Source organism: Rhamphochromis longiceps, linkage group LG20, assembly GCF_057381845.1.
Source record: "Rhamphochromis longiceps isolate RC_006_pf linkage group LG20, R_longiceps_female_GT1.1, whole genome shotgun sequence".
Classification (NCBI taxonomy): domain Eukaryota; kingdom Metazoa; phylum Chordata; class Actinopteri; order Cichliformes; family Cichlidae; genus Rhamphochromis; species Rhamphochromis longiceps.
This window is the reverse complement of record NC_140576.1, coordinates 28,086,317-28,099,658: the sequence shown is the minus strand read 5'-3', so window position 1 is coordinate 28,099,658 and position 13,342 is coordinate 28,086,317. Positions and strand designations below refer to the sequence as shown.

At 38.4% G+C, this 13,342-nt stretch overlaps 1 protein-coding gene across 1 annotated transcript in view; it reads left to right on the top strand.

The window, feature by feature from the left end:
* Positions 1-541: 541 nt before the first annotated feature.
* The window catches only part of b4galt5 (UDP-Gal:betaGlcNAc beta 1,4- galactosyltransferase, polypeptide 5), a 32,721-nt gene continuing 19,920 nt past the window's right edge, over positions 542-13,342 (top strand). Inside the window, exon 1 of the mRNA XM_085393659.1 lies at positions 542-1,070. Within this exon, the coding sequence (XP_085249785.1) occupies positions 965-1,070 (106 nt within the window). The 5' untranslated portion in view covers positions 542-964. The remainder of the gene's footprint in view (positions 1,071-13,342) is intronic.

Sequence of the window (13,342 nt, the reverse complement as noted above, 5' to 3'; positions counted from 1 at the left end):
TTTATTGTGGCATGCGCTGTTTGCGAAGTACCAGATGTGTATTACATAACACTAAGACACCTTCCACCTTGTAGTCAGTCATATAAGATACCTGCGAAGATTGAGCTATCTATAAAAAGAAAAAATAAATAAATGGTTTGCTCAAATACGTAATAGAGGTCTGTGCTTTAAATGGACAGACTTTAGGGCTTCTAGGTTAAAAATAGTCTTGTATTTACATCCAAACAGTGGTCACAGTATACTCATGGAAGGAGGGAGTGGACATCCAGTATTTACATCCCCTATGATTTTTTTTTAAATCCCAATATTGCTAATAAATTAGCCAACTGTCTAGCTCAAGTAGTGCTGTGAAAAGCTCTTTAACCATTACGCCATAACGGGTGCAACGTCTATCGAAGCGGGCATCTTATTCGAATTTTTTCTCGCCGGTGTTACGTCGGTAAACGTCGGACGCGTACATGTTTGCTAGGCCAGAGCTGAGCTGTTGTGAACGCCCACTTCAGCTACTGCTGCTTTTTTTTTTTTTTTTTTTTTTTTGCGGAGGGACAGCTCCATTCATAGGGCTGGGCAGGCGAGGCAAGGCAAAACGCAGGAGCGGCAACACCATCGGCGACTAGTGTGAAACCCAGATGATGGTCTCACACTAAGTGTATCAGGCCAGTTCAAAGCGTGCTGCCGTTATCAGACCTTTCTTCATTGGACCCGCAGCGAACCTAAACCAAAAACAGTAATGGAATTTAAGTGCATTTCCTGAAAATTGGTGGTCCTATACTCGCCCTGCCGCGGAAATAGACGGACTTCCTAGACGCCTGGCTCATCGCTGCCGCAGCCCTACCACTCCACTCGGCTCATTTAACCCACACAGCCACCGGACTACTGGCTCTGGCATCTGGATACATCGAAAAGGATCTGCCATTGTTTTAGAAACGCGAACGTGCCTGTGTGTGCTTCTGTTGCCTGTATAATGCCGACACATTTGCGGTTCCGGAGAAGGTCATTCCTTGGGCTTTTATTCCTTTTTACGCTGTCCACCTCGGCACTGTATTTCATCTACTCCGCCCCCGGAATCGGTAAGTCAAGTCAAATTGATGAATTTATTCCAAAAATTGTAGGTGATGAAGATGTAGTGAGGTTGTTTGTATGGGCTGTTAGGTCATGTGTGACAGCTTGGCTGAGAAAAGACGTTGCCATGCGCCTGTACTCATCTTCCAATCTATGATGATGATGATGGCCATCTGGGTTGCTGGAGCTCAGACTATAATATCCATGTACCTGGACACTATAATAATAGTATTACTGATGAGCGTGTCTATTATATTCATCCCGATGTTAGCAGGCCTAACGGCTATGATTATATTGCTCATCGTATCGTCAGGGACCACAGAAAAAAATGTGATATTTTGGCCCTCATCTCAGATACCCTGATGTCACTGATAGACTTATCAACGCCGAGTCATATTAATTTTACAGTTCTTTCTCTCTTTTTTTGATATACTTTATGAATCTTGGATACATGAGCCTTAATGACATCTGCGGTGTCAACCTGAGCATAGGGATCACTTACAAGCGAGTCATTCCTAGATCATATGCCGCCTGTTAGTCACATGCAATTGTGTAATATCACATGTCCTGAATACCTCCTATAATTAATTCATTAACGTTTCCCATCATCTCCACCCTTCTCTTCTTCTTTTACTCTCTGTGTGCCTTACTGAGTGTGTGTGTGGACATCCCCGTCACCTCAGCATCTGGCACATCCTTATTTTAGGGCCTTGTAGCTTCAGCCGTGGCCCATTCATCCTATCAGCCTGGATAACTAGGCATGCTATTTTGGACTAACACCAGCTACCTAATTTTAGTTAATTCTTTCGCGCTTACCTTGATGTACACTTAATTAAATTTGGACTTTTACCTCCGCTTACAGTAAGTTTCCACTAATTAGCTTTAAGAACATTGACAAACCTTAATATCACCCAATAAAATATGGACCTTGCCAACAATTGTTCCTTTAGCTGGACTGACAGATATGGTAAGAAGCATTTATTGTCACTGTTTACAGGGTGCAGTGAAATTGCAGGTGCTCTGACAGTGACATTACAAAACACATGCATGCATCCATCCATACATAGGCTATGCCCAATCATACACACGATCATTTTCAGCCTGTCACAAAACCATATAGCATAAGGGGATTAAAAAAAAAAAAAAAAACAGAAAAGGCAGGCTAAAATACAACGTTTTTTTGTAAATGAGGAGCAAAATCGTGGCTTTGAATATTATTCTATATTTAGACAAGGAGAAGAGGAAAGTAAACAGACATTTTTGAGGAAGTCAAGACTGCAGTTAAAAGTGCTTAAAAGTTAGAAATACTTTGATGCTTGGCTATTTACTGACTGGATGTCCTGTTTGGACTAACTGTGCTGGTAGTTAAAGCCAGGCTCTCTTAAAGCATAGTGAAGTAGTAACTGCTTGGTTTAGTTCTATTCTTAGATGTCACAAATCATCAATCTGAGCCAAAATAAACCAAGAGATTGTTTGTCTGAAGAACAGCTTCTTTCCTTTCTTTTCTCCGTGTTTGAATAAAATCGCAAGACAATTAGTTTTTCTACCCTCCCACCACCACCACCACCACCACCACAAAAAAGAGGATGGCATAGAATGTAGTGGACTTTTGTCTTTGCTTATTATAAGTTTCCACTAATTAGCTTTAAGAATATTGACAAACCTTAATATCACCCAATAAAATATGGACCTTGCCAATAATTGTTCCTTTAGCTGGATTTTAAAACGCTGACGGATATGATAAGAAGCATTTATTGTCACTGTTTACAGGGTGCAGTGAAATTGACGACATCGATATTCGCCTAATAAAATATGGACTTTGTCTCCAATTTGTTCCACTAATTGGATTTATGGACGGTGAGAGAGATGTCACTGCTCACAGGGTTGCAGCAACATTACAAAACACATTGTTGCGTATGTATGGATACATGCAGTCATGCGCATGATCACTTTCACAAAACTATACAGCCAAAGAAAAGAAAAAACAGTCAAGACAGGATGACATGAGGCGTTTGCATGTTTAATGTGTAAATAAGGAGCAACAGCATGGCTATGCATACATAGATAATTTCCATATGATACAGAATTATTTGGGGTTTTTTCTTCTCGTTTGACTAAAATAGAAAGACAAGCTAAGCTGTAGTGCCTCTTCACCTCACTGTACAATACCTTGTGCAATACTTTTTGTAAATAGTCAATGGTGCAATAGACTCAATACTTGAAATGTGCAATTCACTTGTATTTTTATATTTATTCCTATTTATTCTATTTATCCCCTTCGTATATTTTATTTATATTTGTCTCTGTATTTATATATGTGTGTGTGTGTGTGTGTGTGTGTGTGTGTGTATGTGTGTATGTATATATATATATATATATATATATATATATATATATATATATATATATATATATATATATATATAAATAATATTCTGTAACTGTAACTTCTGTCGGTGCTGTGCTTTTTGGAAATCGAATTTCCCAGAGGAACCCACCCGAGGGATTAATAAAGTTCTATCTTATCTTATCTTATCTTATCTTATCTTAATTCCACTACCAACACTACCACCAACATTACAACCAGCACAAAAAAAAGATGACATAGAATTCATGTGATCCAACTGTAGCCTTTCTAAAACATCAAAGAAAAAGCTTTTACTTCTTCCTCATCTAAATGGATATTGATCTATTCACGCTTTTTACAAGCTTTGGACAACTTAATCAATAATCAAATCAATTCTCATATGGAGAAAACATTGCTGACAGGAATAGCCTGTGTTGGGTCTGAGTAACAGAGACCAATGATTTCTCTAAATGTGAAAATCCTTCATTTAGTTGACTATTTTCCAGCTCGAGCATTGATGGTGTCTGGTAACTGACAGAGAGCTGCACATGCCTGTATTCATCTTCCTAGGTGTCAGCTATTGTGTGGCTGTAATGGTCACATGGATTAATGGGGTTTGGTTTAGAAGCAGAACAAGAACCAGAAGCGCCAGTCTATTAATTATAGATGGTAACCAGGAAAACAAGGCAGCTTTGCTGCTGTTACTAAAAGCCTCACTTTAGTCTTTTACACTTGGGGAGCCTGGGTGAGCTCTGGCAGCAGACCTTAACTGAAGGTTTGTCGATAGTGCTTAAAAAGGGAGTGGTTTTGTTCTTTATTTTTAATCATATGTTGTGATCTTTTACCTTTTACTCACTGGCAGTGTTATTGATTCAGAGACATACGCAGAAGTTTCACATTCTGTGGTCAGTGATGCATCAGTGAGCTTACACATAAGTATAAATTGAACATCTGAAACAATGACACAATGATACAGTTCGAATGAAGTTTCCCCAACAGAATGCATCATTTTGAATGGCTTTAATCTCTTGGACCTACGTGCCTACCTAAAATAAGTTGATAATAATATGATACAGACAAGTTTGAATGATAAATCAGCAATCAGACATACAAAATGCTGTTACCTGGTGTGTATACTCTGAGTATTAAAAACTGTCGGGTTGACATTTTAATGTTAGTGTTGATCTGATAAACTGTGACCACACTCTCCACATTGTAGTCTGAACTTCCCTTAGCTTTGACCACATTTTAAAGATTTGAACATTGAAAATGCAGTTCTCAGAATGTTTTTCTGTGAGACGGCTGCTACATTCTACACAAATAATCCAAGAAAATACTTAGGAGTACCTTTACTTTTGCAGTTGTTTTCTCCCAGCATGCAATGTGCGTTTAATAAGTTAAACAACAAAATCCTGTACCATTAAGCAACACGTATGACCATCTTTCCACCCCTTGATAAATGTATGAAATACATCATTTTGGGCTGCCACACATTTTAATGTGAACTGAAAAGTAAATCAGAATAGTTCAGAGTATAGAGAGGAAATTTCACAATTAAAAAGGGCAAGAGGGTTAGGAGGGGAAATGGAGAGGGGAGGATGAAAGAGCTGAACTGAGCTCCTTTCCTTCTGCTGGTTTGCACATTGGGGAACCCATCCAGAGCACCTGAACAGGGCTTCCTATGATACTCAGGTGGCTTTAGTGCACCATGCCCCAATTTCACAGCTTACTCTCTCTCTCTTTGTGCACTTTCTCCCTCCCTCAGTTTCTCTGTCTGCATGTACTCATATGCACTGATACCACATCCTCTATGTTGTCCCTGACCACGGATGCTGACTGACGCAAACTGGGGATGCAGGGCACAGCTGGGCCCGATAGAAGCAGTTTATTTAATTAAAACATGTGAGGATCCCACTGGAGCGAGCGCTAGGGAAGACACAGCCTCTATTTATAGGTTTGAACACCGACGCACACACACACCTCCATATCCAGGGAGAGCAAGGAAGACAAGAAACCAGGTGCCTCTCTTTGACACTGGAGACCCTGTTTACCCTTCCATCAATATGGAAAAGTGCAGGCGAAACTCCTTATGTAATGACATTTCCATTTTACCTTGTACCTGATTCAAATCTAGGTGTGCCCTTATGATAGTACACACCTTGACAGTGTGTGTCATTCATGTTTTTTTTATAATGTAATAATAAGGTATACTTTATTGATCCCCGTAGGGAAATTACTCCTCTGCATTTAACCCATTCATCCAGTGAAGCAGTGGGCAGCCACCAATACAGCGCCCGGGGAGCAGTGTGTAGGGACGGTACCTTGCTCAGGGGTACCTCAGGGTAGCAGTTCAGTGGAGTTGAACCCCCGATCATAGGGCAACCACTCTACCTACTGAGCTATTCCTGCCCCTGCAATTTTTAAATTGACTACTACAAAGCAAACACACACTCAAGCTATGTGGTTACCACACATCCTCTCGGCTGCACAAGAAATATTTGTCTTGCCCTAACTAAGTATTTAGAATTTCTAAGTGTAGACTGTCAAATCTAATTTGAATTTGCTAAAATAATCTATAAAAAATATGTTTTTTTGTTTTCTTTTGTTTTTTGTTGTTTTTTAGCAATATCTGCAGGATTAATCTTTTCTTTCACAGAAACATGCTTCGCAAATCATAAAAGGTTTCTTTTTAAAAACTCGTAGAAACTCATAAAAGAAGTCATGAATTAGGTGTGAATCTTGAATCATATCTTTTGCAATGTAATGACATCAGTCAAGCAATTTCTTATCTTGTGCTAATGAAAACCATAACTTTCATTTGCAAAACACATTTTAGCATATTTGAATTTCAGCATATTGGTAGTTTATGGCTACACATTTAAATTATGTAACATGTGGCGTTTTGTGTGTTTAAAAACGTATATATTTATTGCTATAGAATTTTTCCCAGTGAATGTCAGTGGAAATGTAATAAAAAAAAATCTATTTCTTGTAGCTTATTTTCTTACAATAGATCACCACTTGCAGAATGCATTTGCAGTTGATAATCTAACTTCAATCGCAATGTCATCCTTGATCGCTTTGCAGTAGTACTATAAATGGCCTGCAAATGGCCTGCATTTGTATAGCGCTTTTCTAGTCCCTAAGGACCCCAAAGCACTTTACACTACATTCAGTCATTCACCCATTCACACACACATTCACACACTGGCGACTATAGTATGATAAATAAATGCTGATGGCATTCTCCCCACCCTGTCTCAAGAAATTACTTGCAGAAGGACCACCTTCTGAATTTTTGCTTGGCATTGTGCCCTTTCATCACTTTACGGGCAGAGCCATCAGGGTAGTTCTATGTTGTCATGCTGCTTGCAGTGTGTTTCTGAGAAAGCTGTTTTCCCAGAGCAGTTTCCATTTCCTCTGGCCACGCCCACTATGTGTTGCAAGTGCAAACTTGTATGATTCACTTATATGCATCTATTTGTTTGTGCAGCCACTTATAGCCTGGAAAAGTTTCCAACTTAAGTTTCTACCTTACTTCGGGATCATTTGAATCCTAATTTGAGTAAAAAATTACTTCTGAGGTGGGAAGGTTTATGGGAGGAAGATTCTTATAATGATAAGACAGATAATATTTTTAAATTTGCAGTTTGGAATTTCTAGGGAAACTCACATTAGGTCTGCATAGTACATGTTTGTAACAACAACAACATGTTCAAATGCAGCCCTGTTACTCTAGTCTGAATGGGGTAAATCATTAATTTTGTCAAGGTGCTTTAGTTCATTATGCTTAATGGATTTGTTAAATCGGTACTTTGACTAAGAACAAACAGGCAATTGATGAGCATTTTAAGTACCACTAGAAGAATTAAAATCCAAATAAGTACTAGTTGTAGTAAAACTGCCTCTGTTAAGTCTTGTATTGTTGGTGTTTATACTCAGAGTTTAAAAGCATGGCTGATGGTAACCACAGAACTAAAAATTGGCTGTACTCCAGTAGAGATCCACTTGTAATAATAACAGTGTTTGTGCACTGCAGTGTTAAGTGAGTGTGTATGTGCGTGTGTATTTAAGTGCAAGTGAGTAGAGTTGTCTGTGGAAAATGCGGCCTGTTGTGTGTCATAATACTTGGAGCCCATTTGTGCTTGATGGGTCGGTTACTTCTGTGCTGATGCTGGTGTCTCAATGTTAATGCCTGTGCTTCTCTGGCACTCTTAAAGCAATTTATCCTGGTCCTAGAGGCCCAATGTAGTACTATTCTTACTCCCTCTAACACCCTCCTGCTACATGAAGTTGCTGGAATTAGCCAGCAACCTCAGGCTAATTTCCAGAAGCTAGAGAGAGCCAGGGTGAAATATTAACTGTGTGCCAAGCTGCCTCAGGTGGGTTTCATTGTGAATAGACAAGCGTGCTGAATAGGGATTAATTATGTAGCTTTAACTTTTGTGACTCTCTTTAGACAGTTGCAAATGGATGTCTCTGATTTAATAGTAAGTAGAAAACTGTATGAAATCTAAACACACACAAAGTTGAATGCCTGAGAGTCCAGACACTAAAATTCCTCTACTTTGGTGTTTGACATTTTCACTGCAGTTGCCATGGTTCCCTCAGGACTTGTTCCCATCCAGGACTGACTAGTTTTTAATGTCACAGGAACCAAAGAGACATGCCATCCTGCTTCCCATGATGGTCTGTATGATGACAAATCCTCATTGATACAGCCATTATAGTAATTTGGGATTTTTGATAGAGACATCTCTTTTGGATTGAGATTGTATAGATAGGACCTCTCAGTAAACTTCAATAGAACTAGTATAAATAAAACAAAGTAACCCTGATGGGTCAGAAGAGCGCTTGCCTCAATATTTCAATAAACACATATAAATTTTGTTTATTTTCATATGTGTAAATGCATGTGCAGAGATAAAGGACATGTGACTTAAAACTCTGCCACTGCAGGAAGCAGTAAACAAGATTAAATTGATTAAACTGTAAGCGCAGTGTATCCTGATACATGTTTATTGTGTGATATTCTTTACATGGCATGTTTGAGTGAAGTTTTCAAAATATAATAAATATAAATATATTGACAATCAGTGTCCAGCCTACTACTGGTCATTCCTGATCTTTCTAATTTCCTTTATCGATAAATACAACTTTTACATACGGGTTGCTGACAGTAGTGTGAAAATACCAGTCATCAGTTCCAGATATGTCACCAGATATTCTACTAAGATATTCATGTACACCTCTCTAGGACTTACAGAGAGTAGGCAAAGTAGAGTAACTAGTGAAGTAGAGTAATGGTTTGGTAGAAATTGATGATTATTAACTGGCACAACCTACCTGAGTATTGTTGTTGTTGTTGTTGTTGCTCTTTTATGAACACAGAGCTAGCATCATCTAATGACTGCTATCAGCACGAGAACAGTTATGTATGCTTAAAACGCATTTTTATTTACTGGCTTTTAATACAGCATGAGAGTTATTTGTTAATTCATATTTGGTGTTTGCTATCAGTACTCTAAGTTAATTTATTAGGTATGTTGTATTCTTGTACAGCACTTTGGTCAACGCTCCTGTTGTAATTAAATGCGCTATAAATAATAATGTACAATGTAATGTAATGTACTCATTTAATTTTAGACAGGTTGCCTAAATGTGAGAATGAGTTCCCTGTGATCAAATAACCAACTGGAAGGGATAGCTCAATAGGTAGAGTGGTGGCCCCGTGACCGGAAGGTCCGGAGTTCGAATCCACTGAATGGCTACCCTGAGGTATCCTTGAGGTAGGTACCGTCCCTACACACTGCTCCCCGGGCGCCCATTTATGCAGAGAGGAATTTTCCCACAGGGATCAATAAAGTATACATTTATTTTATTTGTTTATCACCAGATCTCGATCCAAAAGAGCGTGTTTGGGATGTGGGGGAACAAAAGATTAGTAACTTGAAGGCGCTGCCCACAGATCTGCAACATCTGTGTAGTGCTATCATGTCAATGTGGATCAGAATCTCAGAGGAATGGTTAAAAGCACTTTGATTTTGATAGAGGCCACAAAGAATAAAGGTGAGGGTCTATTTGGTAGTAGTAGAGAGAATCTAATACTGAAGTGAAAAGTGTTGAACAGTTCACTTAATCTCAGCAGTGTTGGTTTAATAAATTATGATAAAGAATCTAAACTCTTAAACTCTGATTTACTCAAATTTAAAATGTCCTTCTCATTTTATTTTATTGGTTTGTTCTTGGTTTTTTTTTACTTGTAGCTTCTTTGAGATACAAGTAGGGCATAGCATGCACAGTCATATGCTCAATCATTTTTCTGTAAAATGACTCCTTAGCTGCCTGGATATTTGATCAACAGATAGCTAGTGGAGGTCAGTGTTGGTATACCACTGCTTACACCTTGATTATAGTCTGTTATGGACACGGACAGCTAGAGACAGTACAGCAGAGTAGTCATTCCTCTTAAACCTTGATTATACTCTGTTGCGGACAGTTGGAGACAGACACAGAAAGTAGTCGTTCCTGATATTCTTCTTTAACGTCTGGGACTGCATCTGGGACACATGCACAGTTGATGTATTGTAATGTAAAATCCCTGGGGTGGAGTTCAAGCATTCTCAAAAAATTAGCAGGCGCATGTCCGTACGGACCTTCGCACTCAGTGTATGATGACGAAGTTTCAGTTGCTCAGACCCTAACGGACTCGCAGAAACAAGAAAGTATAATTAAGGCCTTAGCTGGAGGGCAGTGAGTTATTTTAGAGGCTTACTGAGGGTCTTGTGTTGGGGCACTAATCATTTATGTAACCTAATCATCTGGGGGAGAATCCCAGTCTTTGTTGACCTGGTCTGAGCCTCCCTTTGTTTTTGAGACGGTTACCGTGGTTACTTTTGGTCAAATGTTTGAGGGCAGTCAAACATGCTGGTGAGGCATAATCCAAATGCACACAGTGTGGTGATGAGTGACGCACTGCTGATTCTAGGGGATCATTATTGCAGGGACAGCATTGGTTTTAAACTTTGCTCACAAAAGCCATTTACTGAAAGCAAATATTCGCTGTCTAAGCTTTACATGAAAACATAGTGGAAATTCCAGTTTTGTTTCACGGAGACATTAAACTGTAAAGTTTTGCTCATCTACCATTATTTGCTTTAAGCATATTCCATTTGGACTAGTTTCTATACCTTGACACAAAAATAAAGGTGAGGTAAAAGTAATGATAGAGTCACAGCAAGCTGTCCAGTTCTATCCTTAAAAAGTAGTTCTGCTTCATGCTGTGGGTGCTCTTGGCCACAACAGATTACTGGATTCAGTGGCTGCGTGTAATTATTGGAAAAATCTGCTTACTTTTGCTAAATGAATCACCTGACTGACACATGACACTGACAAATGCTTGTGTCATATAAGTGTACATGAAAATGTCTGCCAGTATGAAGTGAACCAGAACTATATTTATTAGGGGGATTTAACCGTCAAGATTCCAATTCATTCACTTCATGCGCAATCTGAAAATTTATGATAAAATAATGAAATTGTATATTGTCAAAGGACAGCTTCACATCATGTCATACAAAACCACATTTCTGGCCATTACTCAATACCTTAAAGCAGGGACTGAAAAGTAGGCAAAGGTGTAAAGGCAAGGCAAGGCAAGGCAAGTTTTTTTGTATAGCATAATTCAACAACAAGGTGGTTCAAAGTGCTTTACAGAGACATTAGAAACAAAAACAAATAAAAAGCATGATTTAAAATTATAGCTGCAGTGTTCAGTAATATTGTTTGCTACTTGGATTTTGGAGTGATTTGCATTTTAACAATAAAAAGTTGTAATGATTTTAGAGATAAACCATTTCATCTTTTTCCTGTTCGGGTATCTGTTTATATCAAATAACAGTCCAGTAACAGTATTAAATTATTAAGCTGTTTTCCTCGTTGTGAGATCTTGGAGTCATCTTTCACATGTAAGGCAACACAAGGCTCAGCTTAAACACTGCTTTTCTATCTTTAGAAGATAAACATAATTCATACATAAATATAAATGTAATGAATTGGTATTTCTTGGTTAAATAACCCATTTTATCAAAGGTGATAAAATTCTCTTTTAATTTTTAATATTATTATTATATTTATTATTATTATTATCATTACCGGTATTATTATTAAAATGAAAAAATGCCTCAGCATTAATCATCTGTTTAATCTGCTGTCAGTGCAAAGTGAGTCAGTACAGCTGCACCTGTTTGTCTGTTTATCCAGCACCACTTCCTTCTTCCCCATTCATTTGGCTCAGACACGGGAACAGTAGGGGAAATACAAAAAATTTAGTTTTTTTTTTATCTTTGCAGGGTTCCATCTGAACAATGAAATGTTCTCATGAAGTTAAGTAGAAATGCATGGCTGAGTAAAGAGAATTGTTTTTTTCCATGTGCATCATTTGCATTAAAACAGAAGCACTATTATTCTCATGAAATATTAAATGTATCAAATGCAGCTCCAAAGCCTTAGCAGTTTTTTTAATGTTAGCTAATTAATGCATACATACACATGCATGCAGTATAAAATAGCACATACATTATTTATTCCATATTATTATCTTGGAATATCATCTCATATGTTTTCCAAAATCATTACACAGTTTATGTTGCAGTTAAGCAAATAGAGTTTTTAATTTAGCATTGATGTGATTAACCATAATATCGAAGAGTGTCTCAAATGTGGGCATTGAAACCTCGGTGCTGTGCACAGTTTATGTATTTTGAAGGATTTCAAATGGTAGCTCTAGCGTGCCTTGTAGATAGTTGAATGTGTATATCACGAGGAAAGGTTGCGTTATTCTGCATCTTGTTCCACTATATGTCACTACTACTATTGTGCAGCGTGCAGCATTTGCTTGCCGCTCTGGCCCATTGCTCAGTCAACAGGAGTAACCTCCAGCTGTGAAGAGACTTCAGCTTTGTGGAGGGGGAGATTGGTAGGAAAATATCAAGCAGCAGGAAATGTGCAGTACAGTGTATGTTTGGGGGTTGGGGTCCATGTGTACCTGTCTGTGCATGTCCTTTGTTTGCCCATTATTCAGAGCCACTGCAATAACACAGGAATGCATTGGACAACTGCCAAATATAAAAGCAGGAGGAAAGGGGTGAGATGAAGCTGTGGGTGTACTTGAGGAATGAAGCAATGCCCTGTCTTAGCAACACTGCAACTGTCTTGCATATTGTGACTTGACAAGAGTTGAAGAGCAGTTTTTTCGTCATACAGATCGGAAGGGCAGTTGGTTCTACCAAGGTTAGATGTGCAAAATAAGTAAACTCTACAATTTCAGATTTTGTGAAATGAAGAGGCAAGAAAGGAAGTTGCAGGTCGGGTTAGCTGGTGAAATACAAGAGAAAAACAGAAACATCTGGCAAAAGACCAAAAGCTACGTGAGAAGGACCCAGTCATGTTGAGCTGGTTTAATGATCTGCATAGTTGTATTTGGCAGGAACTGCTTTGTTGTTCACAAAACAGGCACTTGAGATATTATTGGCATACTACAGTAGAAAAAAAGTGTAGGAGAAAGGAGGAGAAGGGCGCTCTCCAACTGGCAGCAGACTTGCTTCAGAGGGCTAACAGCAACTGGAAATAAAACATGCTCTAAAATGATAAAACTTATATTTTTATTGCTCTGAGTCCTGGCACTTAAACTTCAGTCTGAATGCTGAATATTCCATTTTGTTATGCTGGGAATTACATAAAGAAATTCTGTAAACTGTGGCCTACAGTATATATTTGTTATTTTTAATGAAGTCGTGCTTTTAATAGTTGTGCATCCTTATTATTATTTTTTTTATTTAGGCATCGAGCAGTTCTGAAACACTATAAAACTGTAAACTGTGACTCTTAAACGTCATAGAAATCCACCTATAGTTGGGCACAGGCTTCCCTGTA